Source organism: Cryptotermes secundus, unplaced genomic scaffold (assembly GCF_002891405.2).
Source record: "Cryptotermes secundus unplaced genomic scaffold, Csec_1.0 scaffold160, whole genome shotgun sequence".
NCBI lineage: Eukaryota > Metazoa > Arthropoda > Insecta > Blattodea > Kalotermitidae > Cryptotermes > Cryptotermes secundus.
The window spans coordinates 1,173,109-1,195,372 of record NW_019745080.1 but is presented as its reverse complement, the minus strand read 5'-3'; the positions used below and the strand labels follow the sequence as shown (position 1 = coordinate 1,195,372).

Here is a 22,264-nt window from a genome sequence, read left to right as displayed (position 1 = left end):
GCACGACGGAGCCGACGGAGCTTGTGCAGCGCCTAGACATAACGAGCAGCGTTGGTGGTTTGCCCAGGTTCCAGGTTCCAGGTTCCAGAATTCCAGAACGCGACCGAATACGACGCACACAGCCACGTAAGAAAAGGCATCGTAAGGCACAGTGAGTAATAAACAGTATAATGATAATAACACGTAACAAATAGAGATCAAAGCATAACACTGATAACTGATAAGTAACATTTTAACGTTGCAGGTATATACACAATTAAAACATAAGAAGAACGACTCCAATAGCGGATGAATGGCGCACATGGGTTGGTTATGCCACATGTAAGACGAAAGATCTTGGCAAGTTTTAATATATAAATTTTAAAATTGTTGTATTGAACAACGACGAACACACGTTTTATGTAATTTTATAATTGGACATTTGATGGCAGGCAGTGCAATGGTTTAACGTGATTAATACACCTGAGGATGGCAGAATGATGCCGAAACATGTAGTGTGAAGTAACAAGTGAAATTGTATGCACTAAAATACGGTTAATATATGCACATTATGGATACGAATCAGTGCAACAGGACGCTAAAATACAACATTATAGGTCTTACTAATTGTAGTAAATTAAAATTTTGAAGTTACAACTGATTGCATAACGTCCAGATCAAATTTATGAAAATACTTTTCCAAGGTTTTCATTATGAGCCTTGGGGTTCATAGAGAAAAGGATAAGAGAATTAATCAGTGTTAGAAATTGTACTTAAACACTTAATCCTACTTACTGTCTTAGATAATAATATGAAATGTAAATGATCCTACATTACAGCTGTGTAGTTTGACAGTTTTGATATCACAATATCAGAGGCACGTAGGGTATTGTATAGAATAATTATTGTTCTTTTTAATGTTCCAGAACAACCGCACCCGGATTCGCCACATCTGCTCTAGGGGAAGAATTTTTTAGGACACGTACATTTCCGACAGCATCAACGCTGTCTTCAGATTTGCCATTCGGGGATCATGCCACTTCACAACCAAGTACTGAGTTGTTTGGAAGCCCTGCTGGTCAGACTTCTGGCCTGTCATTTGGTACTACATCTACTCCAACCAGATTAACATTTGGAACCCCCACTACAACCACAGCCCAGACAGGGATTTCTTTTGGTACATCTTCTACCAGACTAACATTTGGAACTCCTGCCACTTCTGCTTCATCAACAGGTTTAACTTTTGAAACTCCTAATGTCACTATAACACAAACAGGCATGACATTTGCAACTCCAACTACAAGTTCAGGAATATCTGCATCACCTTCATTTAGTACTCCTTCTACAAGTGCTACTGTGGGTTTCCAAGGGTTACAAACTGCTCTGAGTACAGCAGCTACACTTGGAAGTTTGACACTTGGTACATCAACTGCTGTCACATCAGCTTCTGGTTTCAGTCTGTTAGCACCACCAACGACAAGTCAGGGTACAGGATTCGCCTTGGGTGGCACAACTACATCAACATCTGGAGGAGGATTATTTGGGTTAGGCACAACAAAGCCGCTACTATTCTCACCAGCAACCAATACAACCACTTCCATAGGCTTTGCTGGAACTTCAGTACCTTCAACCACTATGACATCAATAGGACTTGGAGGTATTGATGTATCTCAGACTAAACCAGGACTTGCAGGTAAGAGATAAATAGATCCTGATAGTTTGTATGGCAATATAAAAACAAACTCCATGGCTTGAGTCTGCAAGCGAACTATACTGACTGAGCGACTGCCACTTATCAGCGAAGTTAATGCCAACTTTAGTGGGTAGAGGGTGTTGCATGGTCAGTGCAACAAATCCCCCATGGCCATTAATTTCAATTTTCTAGACTAGAGTATAGTAATATATTTTCAAAGAAATATGCAAACTTTTAACATAAATTTTTGTAAACATGAAACAAGGTGACTGTGCAACATATTTCATGTACCTTTTAGTTTGACACAGATAATTCATGAGCCATTTAAGCTGGAAATATTAAATTCGTAATGGAAATATGAGGGGCGTTCAAGTTCTAAGGTCTCCGATTTTTTTTCTCAGGACTGGGAGCAGATAGACACATGCGGTTTAGTTTAAAATACGTGTGCACTCTTTGTGAATGCGTGACAGAGATGGCAGCACTCTGTGGCACACAGAACTCTAGTGGTAGCGGCGAAAGTTAGGAGTGTTTTTGATACTTAAAATGGCGACGTTTTCGTTGCAAGAACAGTGAGTAATTATTCGTTTTCTCCACTTGCGTGGTGCGACACCCATTGAAATTCATCGCCAGTTGAGTGAGACGTGTGGTGATGGTGTCATGAATGTGAAAAATGTGCGTTCGTGGACGTGACAGTTCAAAGAAGGCCGAACGTCGTGTGACAATGAACCAAAACAATCTCGGCCTCACACCAGCCGGTCTTACAACATGGTTGAGCGAGTTGAGAAAGTTGTTTTGGAGGATCACCGATTGAGTGTGGAAAACATCGCCTCCAAAATTGGCATTTCCGTGGGATCTGTGCACAAAATCCTGCATGAAGACCTGCGAATGCGGAAAGTGTCCTCCAGGTGGGTGCCACGAATTCCAGCAGATGACCACAAGGCTGCACGCATGGTAATTTGCCAGGCGATGTTGACACGTGATGAAGGCATGAATGGGACTTTCTTTTCATCAACTGTGACAATGGATGAGACATGGATGCCGTTTTTCAATCCGCTATTGCATCAGCAATTTTCCAGTGGTCAAAACAGACTCCTACAGAAGCGTTCGCAGCGGCCATGGAATCATGCGTCGACGTTGTGAAAAATGTGTACGGCTGCAGGGAGATTACGTTGAAAAGTGACAGAAGTTTCAAATTTTTTGTATGATTATTGTGTGAGAAAAAAAATCGGAGACCTTAGAACTTGAACGCACAACGTAGATTACAAACATTCCTACAGACTGAATATGAAATATTCTTTATATGTCAAAAGCTATGAATAGGACAGAGTTAAATAAAGTCTGTTTTTATAAATTAATGCTGTGATTTATGCTCACTAGTTCATAGAATTGACTTTTATAAATACATATTTACTACATATACTGCAGACAATAGAAAGTATACATTTTACAAAAATTTTAGCTAAAATTAATAGAAGCAACATAGCTTTACTGTCTTATGTTACATTGGTTTGAATATTTTTATATTGGGGGGGGGGCTGTATGCCACAAGCCAGAAGTCACAGGTTCAAGTTCTGATGAGGTGAATTTTTTCAGTTTGTCTATTCTTTTCAGCCACACTGTGGCCATGGGGTTGACTTAGCCTTTAACAGAAATGAGTACCAGGAATCTTCCTTGGGGGTAAAGGGAGGCTGGCACGTAAGGCTAACAACCTTACTGCTTTCTGTGAGCTAATTGTGTAAAGAAAATATGGGAGACTTGACGTCTCACAACCCTGTGGGCTTTCACATCCTGTTACAGGGATAGCTTTACCTAGCTTTTATTTTTATGTTGCATTGTGTACTGCTGTAATCCATAGTAAATTTAAAGATATATCAGGGTACAGTCAAATTACAACATAAAATGTTATTTACTATTTATTTTATCTTAGTTGATGTCCCAGTATGTTTCAGCATTCACATCATCGTCGGGGTAACCATTCAATAAATGCATCAGTAAAACTTGTGCAACATCACTTTACAAGATTGTACATAAAATTAAAAAAACAAACTTATGAAATCAGTTAACAAGTTAAGTACCACCATGTTATAATATTATCATATTCTTTCATGCAATTGAAAAATCATGTTTAAAAACTTATATACATAATTAATTAGTTGACAGCATGATAAAAAATGATGGAATTAACAAGATTTATGCCATCAACAGGGGAGGGCAGCTTTTTTAAGAAATAAAACAGGTGGGGTGTCATTGTAGGTACAAAGATATGGAGGGCAAACGTTTAAAAAAGTTAGAGAAGTTTATGATTTTTGTGAACTGTTTTCTAACTTTACTGGGCAGTGCATTTGACAGAAATTCATAGGATCTTGAATGAGAGGTTTCACAGTGGAAGGGCAGCTTGTGTGTAACTGAATTCTGAAGGCATTGCATAAAATATGGGGGGCATACGGTAGCGTAGTTGGTTGAGGGGCTATGCTAAAGCCAGAAGGCCATGGGTTCAAGTCCCAATGAGGTTATTGGATTTTTTTTTCAGTTTACCTAATCCCTGAGGTTTACTCAGCCTCTAACAGATATGAGTACCAGGAATTAGTTAAATAATTTTCCTGGGGATTAAAGTGTGGCCGGTGCATAAGGCTGACAACCTCACCTCCATCTGTGAGCCATATCTGGCCCGCAGTGTGATTTTATGCAGCCCGTGAAAGAATTGTGCAGAAATGCGCCAATTGAACTAATTTTCCAATGAGTACTGGTAAAAAAAATACTTGTTCACAGATTTCAAATTCATTAAGATTGTGTTTAAAATATATTGATATTCCATATTATGTTAATATTAATATTATTTACAATTTTACTAATTCTGGACTGTATACTGCGCGGTATTTCTTCGTACTTGTTTGGCCTCAATTGGCAGTGTCACTTCGGGCAATGTAGGTAGCACGAGCAGTTCATTACTAGCCGTCTTGTGCACAAGACTTCTTGCAGTGGTGCAGTGTAATTGTAACCGATCATCACCGCTGCCAGTGTTGTACTTATTACCATTTTTGTATTAAGGACAACTTATGCCCAGTTTTGCCCTAACTGTCCCGAGAATTGGTAGCGAGGAATGTTCATAAGGCTACCAGAACTTTAGTCCATTCTACGACAGCCGGCTTGTAAATTTATCTCCATTTTTGGGACGACATATCTGTATGAACAAACTTTTTCCCAGATGAAAGTACATCAAGTCGAAATACAGGGCAAATTTATCCGAAGAACATTTAAAGTCGCTACTTGTGATAGCGTTTCCAAATTCAAACCTCAATTTAATCAGATTTTAAGAATGCAAAAAGAGTTCCATCATTTACATTAATTGTTTTATTGTAATTTGTGATGAAAATATGAGCATTTGCTGCTACTATACATTGTCATTAATATACAATAATTTATTCTCATGTACTTTGTATTTAGTTTATGAAATTCTGTGCTTTCAATAAAACTCATATACCTAGAGTTATTAATTTCTCATTTTATCTGGCCTGTTGAAAGTGCTGAATTACCTAATGTGGCCCGCGTTTTGAAAAGTTTGGAGACCCCTGGTCTAGATAATGTGGAACTCTCAACATCTCACAACCCAATGGGCCTTCACAGGCTGGTACAGGGATAGCTTTACTTTTTACTTTTTATGCATAAAATATGTCTGCATGTAATTAACGTTCTTTTCCCTGATTGAAAGTCTTGAGTCAGTGGTTGGCACTCCTGCTTTGTGTTCAGGAGATCCTGTGTTCAAGTATGAATTCACAAATTGGCTAGCCTGGCTGAACTTAATGGTTTTTCTGAGGCCCTCTAGGCAGATGTCAGGATAGTGCCTCAAATTAGGCCATGACCATTTGTTTCTACATAATTTCCATTTAATTCTTTACTAATTAATCTGTTATTTGAATCTGTATAATTTGACCTATTGAAAGCATTGTTAAATAACCAACAAACCAAAATAAAATAGGTGAACAGAACTTCAATTAGCGTCCGTTTTACTGTGTTTTCTGGAAGTAAAAACAACCTTAGAAGCAATACACTTGTTTGTGTGCAATCTGTCTCCCCTATGCCAATTTTTGAAGTCTGACTTTATCATCATAACCTTTTTTACACGTACAAATGTGATTGATATATAAAAAGAACCGTAAACTCAGCAATTTTGTATTGGAACATCAATGTTCATCGCTACCTAAACAATGAACTTCAGAATCGCTGGATTGGGTGTGTTGGTGAGGATGACGTAGCTCGGTTCACTTGGCCCCCCAGATCACCTGATCTAATGCCTTGTGACTTGTTCCTCTGGGGGTACATTAAGGATCATGTTTACATACCCCCACTGCCAAGAACACTAGTAGAGCTGAGGGAACGCATCGATGGTACAGTGATGACCATTGACAGGATGATGCTACAGAATGTGTGGAATGAGCTCAACTACCTCCAGGATGTGTGTCGTGTGACCCAAGGGGCACACACAGAACATTTGTAGAGTGTGAAGAAAACTTGGTGAGTTTACAGTTCTTTTTATATATCAATCATATTCGTACGTGTAATGCTTTGGAAAATATAGCATTTTAAAAACGAATGAATCATTTATAGTAGGCCTGTATTTGGGTGGTATTTTCAAAGTGATGCTGATAATTACAACTGTGATGTTTAGAATTATTTGTTGCTAAGTTTGTAAGTTTTCCTCATTTGTGATGTGAGTATGAAACCGGTTCTTATTTCAGGAGTAAGCCCCAGACAACCAGATGCTAAAGATGTTAAAGAAAACCAGATACCAAATGAAATACTTCAAACAATTGAAACGTTCAAGTAAGTTGTTACAGGGTAACGAGCATATACACACGTGTACCATATTTATGCAAGTGTTAAAAGAGGATTTGCCCCAAGCTTAATTGTCTTTAGGCAAAACGTCCATGTATTTGTATATGGTTTCAAATAGAAATGCACAGATGCCATGACATCATTACCAGAGGGTTTCCTCCAAAGCCAGCCTGTCCTCCCTCTCCCTCACCTAAATAAATAACCAGTCAGCCAGGTGTAAGAAGTGGAAGACACCAGGTCTTTAATATTGCAAAGCTACCCTAATAGTGGAATCCTTGTTTTCATATGTTATGAACAGTTAAGGCTGTAGTCGGATCTCATATGAACAATGTTTTTGGCCAAGCAATATAATAATCACGAGGTCACCACAACTCACACTAATTTTTCCCCCATGCTAAGAATATTACAGTCAGTTTCAGAGTAAATGTGCAACTAGGGCATATACGTGGTTCAATCCAAAAGTTCCTGAAATATAATAATAAAAACTATTACGTCTTACCTAGATCTTATTCTGCACCATCACCTTCAGAGTAGTTCCCTTGGGAGCGCATACACCGATCCCAGCGTTTCTGTCATGGTGGCATACCCAGTCGTTCGTGCACCACTTCTTTGGACATTTTCTCCTCATGTTCTCCCTCAAACGCCTTAGAACGTTGCGATAGAACTCTTTATTGACTGTCTGACCAGGAGGGACAAACTCCGTATGAACAATCCTGTCAATATCAAAAAAACAGATCAACATGGACTTAATGTTGCTCTTGACTTGTCAAGCTTTTTTGGCCGAGGTGAAGAAGGGTTCTTCCATTGCGACAATTGCTGCTTGCTTTCAGGGTCGTAGCCATAAACCCAACTTTCGTCACCAGTGACAACCTTCGAAAGAAAGTTTGGATCCTCTTGAAGCTGTTGCTGAAGTTCCCTGCAGACTTCCAAGCGATGCTCCTTCTGTTCATTTTGCAGCAGTCATGGCACAAACTTCGCCACAATCCTGCTCATGTTCAGTTCCTCTGACAAAATTTGTTGACATGTACCATAACTTAGCCCCAAGGTGTTACAGAGGTCTTGGATGGTCAGTCTACGATCTTGCAGAATCAGATCCCTAACTTTCGCGACATTTTCTGGTGTTTTGCCCATTGACGGCCGTCCCGAACGATCATCATCATCAGTCAATGTTCGGCCATTTTTAAAACACTTATACCAGTTGTAGGTTTGTGTCTGGCGTAAACTGTTTTCACCAAAAGCTTTCTTCAACATTTGGTGCATTTCTGCAGCAGTTTTCCCAAGTTTGAAACAAAACTTTATACAGACACGCTACTCTCTCAGGTCAGCTATCACAAAACCGCAAACTCACGGAAACACAACGATGGAAATACATTCAACAGTAAACCCAACCACTCAACTCGACACCGCTTGCCACACTGATTCAAGAAGGATGTGTGAGGAGACACCTAGCTGTATTTCGATATACTCATAACCATTCGTGCGCAAAATTCAAATTTCAGAAACTTTTGGATTGCCCCTCATGTCTTATATCTGTATGCTAAGCAGTCTTTGCCCCTGAAGATGGTGGCAGTACATTCCTTCAAAATGTCAGTGAACTTGTACCAGGTCACATGGTATCACATCCCATCACACTCATAATTTATAATGTCTGGTACTGAAGAAGCAAATAAAAGTGGTTTTAACCTTTTGATTTTACTCTTACACTTTTAGAGTCCAGAAGTTTGTGGTTTTTTCATTGGAGATTGTCTTTTTGTTTTTGGACTGTACTGTGAAACCCAAACCAATTCACAAGTCACTCTTTCTTACATTCTTCTTACATTCTAAAGAGCATGAGTAAATTTCTTTTCTCATTCCTGTTCCTACCATCCTACTCACACACGGTTCTTTGAAATCTCAGTTCATGTTTAGTTCTCTTGCCTTCTAAACAAGGAATCAGAGGTAATTTTATACCATTTCATTCACTTATTCCATATTTGGATTAGTTCCTGAAGTTGTCAGGTGACTGGATCCTTTGGCATCTAAATGTCTTCGCTTTCATGTTGTTATTGCTTAAACCATGAAAAACCTGTTCAGTAGTTACTGTTCCCTCTTTCTAAACTTCCTGTAACTTTTGTAAATATCAGTGTCTTTCTTCAGATTCACTGCTATTGGTATTCATTCTCTGTTTTGTTTATCACCTGTGTTTTTAACAAATGAAACATTGCACCAATAAAAATTACTTACTACAACCACAAAACATGTACATGAAATTGCTCAATCATATATTCATGCCATTCAGCACACCACCTTACTAGTCTTAGCTGCACTACAAAAATATCAACGTGTCATTTGTAAGAACTTATAAAATTCTGAAAAAGAAAATGAAAATAAAAGGCAATCAAAAGTGAATAAAATCTTAAAAAACAGTATCGTTATAAACACATGGCATGATCCAGTCCATTTCTAGCCAGACCATCAAAGTGAAATTACAAAACTTTTTGTCATTGTTCTTATGACTTTACAGGGATTTTGTTAAAACCCAGAAGGGTCAAAATTCAGACATAGCAAGAGGTTCAGTAAAGCCTCTCCACAAAGTTCAGGAAGACACTGAATCTCTGAAGCAGATGTTAGCAGGACTTACCAGTGGACTTCAACGGAACGGAGCATTGGCAGACAAATTGAAAGCGGATACAGCTAAGGTAATAAAATTTTGTATTTTTGTGCCCTTGGTTCCTTATATGGCTCTCTATAATGTGTCTAATATTATTTTTTAATTTTTTGGAGTTTCCGTTTCTTAATTCTGATAGTGTCTGCTTCATTAAAGGATAAATATTATTTGCAATTCTCTATTTCAGCATCCTGTTGCACATCTTTAATTAAACATCTGTGTATTAAGTCCATCAGTGATGCAACAATCATTAAAATATTCACCATTTAACACTAACACAACATGTTTCAGCCACAGATGGCCACCCTGAAGTGTTTTAGTGTGTCTAAACTGTTACACTGCTTTGATGCACTCTAAAATCATTGACAAACTTAATACATAAACGTTTAGATAAATATTATGTTCTATCCAAACACCAGAATTTACTAGTTTGATCACAGTAACAGTATAGCTGTGATACAGAGTAGGATTGTTGTTGTAAACTGAGTTGTATGAAATTGTGTGAAAATACTATGGGGAATTCCCCTATTTCAGTGGTTCTCAAACTGTGGGGCGTGAAGGTCTTGCAAGGGGGGTGCAGTATACTTTCCTACAGATAAAAATTAAAACTGCCCTAAATCAGTTAGAAAAGTAACAAAAAATAAAAATACATATAGAAAAACTTTTTGATGAGTACAGTCTTTAATTATCATGAATTTCAAAATAACTAATAATTAGTCTCTTTACCGGCAATAAGAAACGGATATGCCAGAGACAGCGTTGATAGTTCGGCAGTAGCCGCATCCTCTGAAATCCTCTGAAGTCTAGACTTTTTAAAATGCTGTGTGAGGAAATGGGTGCTGAACACACTGCTCTGTTGTCTTTTAGTGATGCTCGATGGCTTTCAAAAGGCAAGGTATTAAAGAGAATGTTTGAGCTGAGGCATGAGGTGTTCTGTTTTTTAAATGGGGAAAATCACTCACTGGCAGACAGTTTCAGCAACAAGGATTTTTTATTGAAAATGGCTTACCTCACAGATACATTTGATAAACTAAATATCCTCAACACTTCACTTCAAGGGAACGAGGCAACTGTACTTTCTTGGAATGACAAAGTGAAGGCATTCATGAGAAAATTGTACCTCTGGAGAAACAATATGGAAAGTGACAGGCTAGACATGTTCCCTACTCTAGTGTCAATGGTACAAGACACTGATAATCCAGTGCTTCCAATGGACATAAAAAGCTGCCTACTTGATCATCTCATAATGTTGAAAGTTCAATTCCAAAAATACTTCTGCAATGATTTTGATAAATACTATAAATGTCAATTTCATGTATAACATGAGTATTGAAGCTGTCCTCCAAACCTCCATTATGTCAAGGGCCCATTGTAATTAAAAATTAGCCTTTCACCTGCTTAATTTTTTAATAAACTGCATCTCTATTGACCAGTGTTCTCTTTATGGTAATCATTTTCTTGGGTCGTTACACCGTATGGTTGTGAGTGGCACTACTGACTTTTTGAGAGGTACATGCTCTGCTCATATTCAGAGTTGAACAACCCAAGAACAGAATTGGCATCAGTAATTACCCACTGTAAAGCCTAAAATTAACAGTGTTTTACTGTTTGCTGCCATGACAATATGTATTGATTGCTTTATGCGTTAAACAGTTGCCAAGTAACAAAGTGGCAATGGATATATATGGCTTTCATGCTGTAGAGAACAGTGTATGGAGGAATTTTCTGTACAAGATAATAACTTTTTTTTTCCTTGGCACTACAGTCCCAGTGGGCCTAGGCCTACCTCCATGAACTTCTCCATTCACTTCGGTTTTTCTAGATCTTACGCGTTTGGTAGGACTCCTTGGGCGGGTGATCAGCTTGTCACAAGGCCTCTACCTATACACAAACACAGAAAAACGCACACACACACAAACTAAACATCCATGCCCTGAGTGGGATTCGAACCCACGATCCCAGTTCCCTTGTGAGCGAAGACAGTACATGCCTTAGACCGCTCGGCTACCGTGACCGGCTAGATAATAACTTAGTGTCTGTGGATTATACATAAGATAGGATGTACAAAATTTGCTTTTGCTTATTTTATGACACTTGTCAGTAATGATTATTGAGTTTACTGTTATCTCAGTTACCGAGAGTATTCGTTTTTGAGTCTCAGAGTATTAATGATTTGTGCAAGACTTTCTGAATTTTCCAGTAACACCACATTTTTCTTGGTTGAATCCTATTGTCGTAGTATTTACATCATGCAGAGATGGCACAGTGGACACATGAAACTCCTCCTGGCCTGCAGTATGACAATGTGGCTCCTATAGAATATTTTACAGAACTTGTTGCGGGATTTGAACACAATATACAGGTTTTCAGGCAAGAGATTGAAAACACTGAGAAACATATTCAGTCATTAAGTCAGCCAGTGGTTCTTACTCCTCAAGGTAAGCAACACGATCATATATTGTTGATGCTGTATTCTGTACTAAATGAAACAGTTATTTATACAAATGTACCAAGGATTGCCAGAAAATGTACTATGTTATATAATGTTATTAAATGGAAAATATTATCAACTTAAGATTTGAAGTTCTCATGATAGACTATGATGGATACTGTCTTCCATCAGACTGTAACATCTCAGAAGTTCAGTATTCTTCAGGTTATAGATTTTTGCATAAGATTTATAAACCTAGAGATTTAGAAAGACAATGCAAAGATCTACTCTTGTACCAGTTATTCATGCATCCTCACTAGCCAGCTCAATGGAGCAGAGTCCTTCTTGAGACTCAAACAGTCTCTTGCCTAATTAAGAACTTCCCCACGTTGTATTACAGAACCTGAAAGTTCAGTACTATATTCACAAGATCCTACCACTGATCCCCATCCTGAATCAGATAAATCCAGTCCAGACTATCTCATCCAATTCCTTTTTAGGTACATTTTAATAATATCTTCCCCTGTGTGCATTGGTCTTCCACATTATCCTTTTCCAACTACATGTCCAGCCAAAAACATGTGCATTCTTTAAGAAGAATGTTTTAGTTTTATGTTTCAAATGGCATAGTATCATATAAAAAATGTTTGGTGTCTTAACTATTTTGAAACCCACTAACTAAGTGCATTAAAATCAAAACTATTCAAATCCATGGATGTGAGCATAAAGACAACTTTACCCTTAGCCTTTGTTATTTAAATTATAACAGTTAGTTGGTATAGAAGTGGTGTAAGATGTCATCACTGCTCTGGCCACAAGATGGATCCATTGTACCACCACTGATAATGGATGAATATGGAGCATTGGTGGGGAAATCTGAATTGCTTAGAGAAAATTCTACCCCATTGCCACTTAGTTCACAGCAAAATTGATTGCAATTTGATTGAACCTACTATATGCAGTCAGATTCTGTACAGCCTTTTGTGGTTATCATCATATGAGCAAATTGTTTCAGAATTAGCACTGGCATTGAAGAGGCTTCATGACAGCTTTATCACATTAGCTGGACGACTACAGACTGTTCATAATTCAGTTGAAACACAAAAGGAGCAGTATTTAAACCTGCGGAAATACTTCTTAAAAGATTCGACTAATGTCTTTGAAGAAAGCACCAAGAAATCTGCTGGTGGTGTTATCAAGCCCAACAATGGCACAAATGTTTCTCCTGGTCCAACACCTTTTTCAGGTAACTAAATTTGCTGTAACTGTGGGGTTGGCAGTATGGTGTCTCATGGCTCATCTCAGCCACTTCCATATTTTCTTACAAACATTTAAATTCCCATAAAACACAGCCAGCTAAATTTCTTACATTTATGAAATAAATCCCATTTTATAGTCCAGACTAATTCATTATAGGTCCCTTCAACACAATTTCTGTATAGATTGAATAAATTTATAGTTAAAAATGTATAAATTTATTCAATTTATACAGGAATTGTGTTGATGGAACTATAATAAATAGTTCACTGAAATACAGTATTACTGTGCACTAATTCCATTATTTCATATTGCTTTGTAATGGTAAAATTTAATAAATACATTGGTGCCTTTCTTTATTAATGCCCCTCCACACACACATGTGCATGCTTAAGTAGTAGTGACAGACACTTTTCGTTATGCCTCTTGTCATATACATTATAGGTAGAACCTGTGAACAGTGAAGATGGGGACTTGGCTCACCTGAAGATATTAAGACATGGGGCTATTCCCATGACTGCCTAGAACATGCACACAGGCTGGTTAAATATGAAACTACTACCATTAGTTGTTGTATGTGAACTACTGGTATTAGATGTCAGAGAATAAAAAGGGCAAAGATATATAACATTGTGAATGCTGTCATAAGAAGGCAATAAATTCAGAAGTTGGTGGAGGAGGGCTTCCCAACAATGAACCTGTATGGAAAAAGTTACGTAGGAAACCAGCAGAGGGCAGGAGACGGTAGATTCTCCGAACATATTCATATGAGGGATTTACAATAAACAGAGCAGTGGAAGTCAGCAAACTGTTCATAGTTTTGAGATATCAAAAGTTTTATGCAAACGATCATAAATTATATCACATTAGTTTGCTCTTAGAGGTTACATGTTGTGACAAATATGACCATTTGCTAGGCAGCAGTTCAGTAAACACTGCCTGAAAACCAGAATAACAACAGAAGTGGAAGTCATTTGCTAGGCAGCGGCATGCTAGCACGTGTTCCTGCTGCAACAAATATTAACAAAGACATTACCATGACAATGGGAGAATGACAATTAACATTTTGACGTGGTCATTTAAATTCCGCGGCCGCGGCTCCTGCGGTAATATATTCAGCCGGCCATTTAAATTTTGCTCGAAAATTATTTATTCATCATTGTTCTTAAATTCTATGAGATAGGAACATGAAACTTTCACTAAAATGATCTTAAAAGGTGGTTTTATAACCTTACCTTATAATATGAACCCCCTTTATATCTTCAATGGAAGCATGTTATTTAGTATTTGAGCAGAGAATGGTACGCCTTGAAGGATGAAACTTTCACTAAAATGATCTTAAAAGTTGGTTTTATAACCTTGCCTTATAATATGAGCACCCGGTATCTCGGCTATGTAAGCAGGTGACGCCTTGAAGCATTAGTCTAAACACAGAGCTGGCTCTCGAAACGACCACCAAGGTCAGTACGATAAAATGGCGTCAACTGGAGCGATAATGAGTACTTTTCCCTCCCCCACACACATCCGTATCGTCTCAGGGGGTGACCACAGTGTTCTGCCTTAAATTGTGGCGTATTTCTAAGAAATGGGTGCTATGTACTGTGCGAAAGCAATCGATTTTACGAGAATAACATTTTGGACAACCCTCTTCTAAGAATTCCAATGGAATGTGTTTGTGTGGCCAGCTCAGGGCAATATGATATTATATACAACAGCACACATCACCTCTCTGGTGTTTATTACTTCACAAGCAAAGCAAATACGCCATTGAGTGACGAAACCGCTACAAGAAGCAACACGAATTTGCTGCAAGACAGGCATATGTAACGATGACTTATCTCAGCTAAACTCGTTGGCTTAGTATACTCTGTTCTTGTGACAACAGGCCAGCGAAAAATCTAACAATCTACAGCAAAACCATCAATTATTATGGGCGTTAAAACATAGGTGTGCAGCTGGACGAAACATACACGCCGAACCCCCCCAGACGATTTAAATCCCTGACGAAACATACACGACGAACCACGGCAACGGGTTAACTGTTCAGTGTGGTGGCCTTTACTCAGTCCTCCTGAAGTTATAAAAGAGAGTTCATTCATGAATTCATTCATTCATAAAAGAATTCAGAAGACAATTCAGTAGTTAAGTGTTCAGCTGTGGAGTGTTAACCAGCAGACAACAGAAGCTGAACATGTGGCTAACTCACAAATCAGAACCAAGTCACTCACGCAGAAGAGAAAAGACTAATAGTCATGTGAGGAATGGAGTGAGTCGTAGATAGTCATTGATTATAGTGTGCCATCTATGCTCTGCTACCACAGCACAGCACTCTCTGGCACCTTTCGGCTCCGTGTACCTTTCCTCAATTGGAGGGGGAAACGGTGCTCCGTCATACGGCTCTCGTGCTGTGCTTGCACACTCCCTAAGTTAGAGTAAGGGATCCAAGCTAGCAGCAAGGTAAATCTAGTTGCAATGATGGCAATCAATATAATAACAAATAACAGAATTTAATAAACACAACTGACACATAACCAAAGACAAGAATTCATCGTCATTACAGCGCACGAGCCCAAGAAATTAAACAGAACAACTCAACTAATTGCACATTTACATGCTCGCACACAGCGGCATCTAACTCAGGCAGAATGGCCCATATTTACTGGCGCAACAATTTGCCTTGGTTACATGAAAACATAACTACTACTTTCTAGCCGGGCCACAGGCTGAGTCTAAACCAAATACACAATATAAATTATAAACACAGGTTTAACTAAACTGGTACGAGTCGCCGCTGTACTACAAACCCAACGACGGGCAACCGCGGGCAATCTCGCCGGCCGCGAACCAGCCCACTACTTGCCAAAACCAAATTTGGACTCCCAGCCAAACAGGAATTTGACAGTCACTCCGGCTGGCCAGTGCCGTGAGCAAGGCCCTATGGATCCATAATCAGAACTAACCTCCGAACTCAAATTAACTTCCAAGCAAGGCTCCCAGGGCTAGAAAGGGGGGGAGAGGGCAACACCACGTGACCCAGTCCCGCATGGGGAGGTGGTGGGGGATAAGTTTAAGGATCTCAGTCAAGGGGCTGGAAGCCCATGATGTCATACCGGAGCCACTGCATGGCTCAACAGTTGTAAAGAAGTACCAATAAATACAATCATCTAATCCAGTACCCATTAGTATTAGTCACGACAACCCCGACACTTGACAGTATATTGCATCTGTAACAAACAAAGTGTCTTGAAAACACGTTATATAAACAATTTAGTTGTGTCTGTTGTCTGTCATCTATTTGGTTTTGTACAACTGGTGCTTTCAAATAATTAGTTAAGTAAATAGTTGCATGCTTCTTGGGCCATATATTCATATGTTACACTACTATTTTCAGTGTTAGACAGTCAGCATGGATTTGGGTTGCTGCCAACAAATACCACAGAAACAAAATCCACTTTCACCTTAGGAAACCCACTAGGTAAATAGCTGTAAGACTACAGTTTGATATCCTATCAACTAAAAGGTAATGTTTAACATGGACCTACCGAACTGATAATACTAAACATTAATAATATATCTAAAGACTTGTTTATTTTGAATTGATTTGTATTAACTAGCTCGCCTTTTCTAAGGTCTTACATGGACATGAATTAAATATTTCATTAGCTTTACTACAAAACGTGTAATTATATGAATTTGTGTTGTATGTTCATAATGAAGGGAGTGGAAGTTGGTAATTTATAGACATATTCATTAATTTGTTAGAGCATCAGCAAATGATAAATAATATACTTTTCTTGTTTAGTTCTGTTTTTTTCACCCATCTTTCATTATTTGCTTATCTTTTAACTTCTTATTGCAGATGTAAACTTTGTATATTCCTTTGGATTAAAATATGGTAGTTTTTAGCTTGAATCATTATTTGGATTGTGTGAACAATAAAATTTTAGAATGCATCACTTTGGCATAAAATGCCCATCTAGTGATCAAACTTTGTAATTTTTGCTGTTTCTGTGTTTGTAATAGCCTGTTTTTGTCAACTAAGCATTGTATTTAAAGTGCAGTAAAGTGATATATTGGATTTGAATTGTGTAACATTTTCATCATGCAAGTTCTTTGCAGTCAATTTCACAGATTTGATCCTTGTTTGTTTTTGGTATCATTGATTTCCTGGTTCTTGAACTGTTGTTAATTCTTATAGGAATGGTACTAAATGTAACTTTGTACTAGAAGAAAGAATTTATTATACCTTTGATGGTACATTGGAACCCCCATTTAGTGTTCTCAGTTTATGGTTTTACCTCATGTAACAATCTGGCCCGCACAATGTTGCATCCCAGAAGACAGTACTCTTCAAATACAGAATTGTTTAAATTATTTGACGTCCTATATTTAACCAGTGTTTTAAACACAAAGTTTATGACATTGTATCAAGTGAAATATGAAATTCACCGACAGTTAAGCCTGACATTGGTAAAGAGACACTCAGCACAGATGAAGATGGAATTAATTTCTGAACCTGACTGAAATCTGAGTCATTAGCTCTTAGATCAGTTTATATTTCTTGAATTCAGGAGCAGATTTTGTGCAGTAACATTTGAATCATAGCACTTCTGTAGTTGCTTATCACAGCAGTTGTATTACTCAGAAATACTCCAAAAGTTTGTGATCATGGTACATTAGTACAAATATTATGTTTTTGGATATTATCCATTGTCATGTCTGTATCTGAAAACTGTCCTGTTTATTTTTCAAAACACATTTCAGAGACTGGATTCTGTCTCCATCTTCATGTAAAACCTACTCAGTTGGGCCCAATCGATAGAGCTAGTCCCTATCTCCAGGGATAGGGAAGGTCTTTAGATAAAGACAAGATGATAGATAATGTCCGAAAACATAATATTTGTTAAGTAAACTAGGCATGCATAGCATAGTCGGTTGAGGCACTATGCTACAAGCCGGAAGGTCGCAGGTTCAAGTCCTGATGAGGTCATTGGATTTTTTAAATTGACCTAATTCTTAAATATGGCCCTGGAGTCGACTCAGCCTCTAACAGAAATGAGTACCAGGAATATTCTTGGGGGTAAAGGGCGGCTGGCGCATAGGGCTGACAACCTTACCGCCATCTATGAGCCGATTGTCTAGAAAATGTGGGAACCTCAACTTCTCACAATCCTATGGTTTTCCATGGCCTGCTACAGGGATACCTTTACTTTTTAAACTGTTGCTCTTATTCAGAACAAGCTGTATGTGAAGAGTATGGTCTTACAGGTTGTAACACTGTGTAGTTGAGAGAGAGTCCAATCTTTCAGAGGAATGTATGGCCTTCATCTTCAGAGCTGAAGAGTAAGCCTATCAAGAAACCAGTAGAAGCAGGTGGCAAGCTGAAGTTTGCATCTGTACCACACAATTTAGATACTTCTCCTTTTACTGAAAAAGGCTGTCTGTCTTCCTGCCCACACTCACTGGTCTGGATTGGGCACTCAACTTTCTACCCCCTCCATTGGGTGTGAGTGACAACCTTTATTGCAGCCGGTTATATCAGGGGTAGCATTTACCTATGTTATATCAGTATCTGCCTACAAGACCACACAGTCTCACAACCCAGAAGACCATGAATAGTCACAGCCATATAAACCTCAAAAAGATAATTAATTGTTAAAAGCTTTTGCTTTATATTGTTCTTCATTAAGTAAATAAAGATAAGTTTCACTTCTTCACAACTTTTCCACCAGTGACCAAAGTTACTGAGCAGTACAACTCTTAATTAATGGTGTGTATATTTCGGTTAACTGTCATGTTCTTAATCTTCATGGGACATAAATAATTTAGTGTAATTATGGAGAGTAACTGAGAAATCATAGGTGTGGAAGAAATAATTAGAACAAAAATTGATGCATATGGAACAACAGTTTCGATAGAATTTGGTGGAGAACAAGAATACCCCAAAGAGTTGATGGTTGCCAGTCTTACAGGGGTATATTTTTTTCCAGGTTGGTATGAAGGGCAGCAACATCCATCTCAGTTTCCAACAAATCTCTGGCCTCTCTTCTCTGGCGGTTATTCTAGGACTGACTGCTTCTCGTAGAAGCTGGGCTATTTATAACCTCAGCGGCTGCTAGGGAAATGAATCCTCTGTTATAGCAGTGGAAACGTTGCTTTGTCGGTTCCGCGTTTCCTACGCAATGACCCATTGTTATTGCGTTGTCTCTGTGGGAACGCTTCGCATATTCGTCGTAACCGTGGAGATTCGATGTTAGAACTACAATAGGGCGATTGTTGTTTCTTATGCAACAGTCTGTTCTAGCGTTTCCATAGAAGTGACTCTTCTGGATTCCAGACACGTTACAATATTTTCATCTGGAGGTTTTACAGGTAGTCTAAACACACTTCCTACACCTCAGCCTGTTGATAATCAGAGCTTGCAACTTCAAAAACCACCTCCAGGAAACAAAAGAGGCAGGTGATAAAGTCGCAGTGTAGATAGTTGTGTCAGCCCAGGTTCTTGTGTTGTGAGCTTGTTGAGAATGTCTGCATCCTAACTGTAGATTTTTGTGACTGTAACATATCTCATTTAATATTAATTGTAATTAATTGTAATCTCATTAAATTTTGATAAAACCCATTACACATCATTCACAACCAAAAACAACCACCAAATTGATCTGGACATCAGTTATGCCAACAAATTAATCTGTAAAGTACTTGATACAAAATTCCTTGGGATACATGTAGACAGTACACTGTCTTGGAAAATACATATTGAACAAATTATACCTAAATTAAATGCAGCTTGCTATGCGATGAGATCAATTAAGCCTTTTATGTCACAGGAAACATTGAAGATGGTTTACCATGCCTACTTTCATTCTATTATGAACTATGGATTAATATTTTGGGGGAACTCTTCACATAGTGTAATAATTTTTAAAATACAAAAGAATATAATAAGAATCATTACAGGATGTAGAAGTAGAGATTCATGTAGAGAATTATTTAAGAAATTAAAAATTCTACCGCTTCAATCGCAATACATATTATCGCTTCTCCTATTTGTTGTTTACAACAAAGATAAATTCAAATTAAATTCTGATGTCTATAACATGAATACTAGACAAAAATATAACTTCCACCTACCCTCATCAACTTTATCAGTATATCAAAAAGGAGTCTACTTTACTGGCATAAAAGTGTTCAACAATCTGCCACAAAGTATTAAAAACTTGGGCAATGATACTAAAAAGTTTAAATCAGAGTTAAAGAATTATCTACATGCTCATTCCTTCTACTCTTTAGATGAATACTTCAATGTAAATAGAGAATGATGTAAAATTAAGTTATATTAATTTTTAAACTAAAATTGCCTGTACTTATGTATGTAACCTTTTGACTTGTTCTGTATCCAAAGGTACTAACCTGCTTAGGATTTATAGAATGTAAATAAATTCAATTCAATTATACAACAGTTAATATTTGTTTTCACTAAATCTTGAATGGAACAAGCGATGGGTAAGAAGTGTGACCCTTTGTGACACTATCCTATGTAAAGGAAGCACTGTTTTATGATAATAAATTCATTAATGCCTTGAGAATGAATTGCGTTGTATAATTTAACTGTACATCTTATGAAGCTTCATGGTGACATGTCTGAGCAGTAATGCTTATGTCACAGTTATTCTTTTGTGAATGATTAATGAATGAATGAATGTAATTAATAAATTAATTTGTGCATTGAGTGTAATTTATTTCAAATGCCCACTCACCTTTCCATGTTCAGACTGAAGCTGTATAAAAACATGTCCTGCAGAAGACATGAACTTCAATTAAAACTTGAATGCTTAGTTCAGAGCAGTTCTGTGTAACTGATTGTATGTGGATGATTTACTTAATTACAAGAAAAAATAACATCTCATATTTCCATATAATAATTGTGTTACAAAATACAAGACCAAAAATAAGACAGTACCTTATCTGCTTATTCAAATGATACTCCAGTTCTGTACTTTAATCCTTTGAAGCTGAAATTCGTGTAAATAATGCAATATTTTGAGTTCTCACGGCGTTGACTAAAGACTGCTTATCTTCTGGGGTGTGAGGCTCTACAATCTGGTAGGAGTTTACTGTTGTAGTGCAATAGTTTGCTTGTTTCCTAGGTCATCTTACTCTTGAACCCAGAAGATAGGGGCATAATTTTCCTCCAAAATATCATTGTGCTTATATCAGAATACACAGTTTCACATCCCAGGAGCTAGTATACTTGATCTAAATAATTTAAAAGGTTTGCTCTGACTGCACAGAGAACACACTGCATCTCCATTACCAAGACCATCTGTTATGTTCTGAGAATCATACAGGACACATAAATACATTCTGTGGGCAAAGTACTTAATTTCAGATGTTAAAGAAGGTTGTACAGGTATATACAGTATTCAATATATTTAAAAAGTGTTAAGTCTTTTTTTTTTTAACCTCAGCCTTTAACTCACATCTTGGTTGTCTTCTGTTTCACTGCATTTAAAAGTATTTAGACTGACTTTTCCCTAGCCTCATAGTCTTTTGATTATTTAGTGCACAGTTTATGAATTTTGTTCCATAATATAAAACTGGTGTTGTGTACACTACAATAAAATATACTGTTGTCTAATATTAACCTGTTGTCCATTTCATTTTAAACCCTAGTATAAGAAGCTCTCAGTCCAGGGTTTTTCTAAAATAAGAATTTACTATATATGAAAGGTCAGAGCCTTTTTGTTTCTCTGTTTTACTGTGTTAGAAGGAGCAGAGGGTTAAATTGTGTGTGTTGCAATATGTGTCCCATGACATATTTTCATTTTGGTTCTGTACACATGTTCCAAGAGTCTGTGACTGAAGAAGGAACATTGCCTAATTCTGCAAGTGACTACCAAAAGAATTTCCACTCAGTGTGGGACTGTCTTTGCAGTTGATCTGGAAGTATCTAGAGCAGCCATGTCAAACATGTGGCCCCCACAGCCACAAAGTGCCGCCCCTCAACTTTTAGAGCTAATTGATATTAAAATTTTAGTAGAAATATTTTTTGTAAAGATAATTTTCCAACAGACCAGAAGACAAGAATCTCATGCAGACATAAAGTAGCAGGCTGCAGGAAAAGTGATTCTGAGAATTGCAGAAGGGTTTGTTCAACGGTTTGTAAAGTTCGTGAAGGACAAACTATTGTATTTCAGAAGGTTAATGCACTAAAATCCGCACAGCCTCACCACCCCAAGTACAGTAAAACTTGGTTATAGCAACATCGGTTTCTGCGACACCTTGTCTATTGCATCAAATATTCAATGGTACGAACTAATTCCTCATAAAGCAACTGTTTTTATACCTTGCTTAGTACGACATGCACAAATGCATCAACCTCGTATGTAACGTCATTTTCATTCCTGAATTTCTCTGATAT

The 22,264-nt window shown here is 37.7% G+C and overlaps 1 protein-coding gene across 2 annotated transcripts; it reads left to right on the top strand.

Moving 5' to 3' along the window:
* Positions 1-23: 23 nt before the first annotated feature.
* Positions 24-18,960, top strand: LOC111874871 (nucleoporin p58/p45). 2 transcript variants are annotated; one of them, XM_023870725.2, is made up of 9 exons: positions 24-151; positions 245-321; positions 906-1,672; positions 6,409-6,493; positions 9,009-9,183; positions 11,392-11,590; positions 12,599-12,829; positions 16,232-16,360; positions 18,831-18,916. In XM_023870725.2, the coding sequence occupies exons 2-8, from the start codon at positions 293-295 to the stop codon at positions 16,321-16,323; spliced, it is 1,578 nt and encodes a 525-aa protein (XP_023726493.1). In that variant the 5' UTR covers positions 24-151; positions 245-292; the 3' UTR covers positions 16,324-16,360; positions 18,831-18,916. The 2 variants fall into 2 exon arrangements, with proteins under 2 accessions (XP_023726493.1, XP_023726492.1); XM_023870724.2 differs by having other exon boundaries at positions 25-151; positions 16,232-16,315; positions 18,831-18,960.
* The last annotated feature ends 3,304 nt before the right edge of the window (positions 18,961-22,264 follow it).

Coding starts and splice junctions, on each gene's coding strand:
- LOC111874871 (XM_023870724.2), top strand. CDS start 293: ATGGCGCACATGGGTTGGTTATGCCACAT. Junction 1,673..6,408: donor GACTAAACCAGGACTTGCAG/GTAAGAGATAAA, acceptor TTCTTATTTCAG/GAGTAAGCCCCAGACAACCA. Junction 9,184..11,391: donor TGAAAGCGGATACAGCTAAG/GTAATAAAATTT, acceptor CTATTGTCGTAG/TATTTACATCATGCAGAGAT.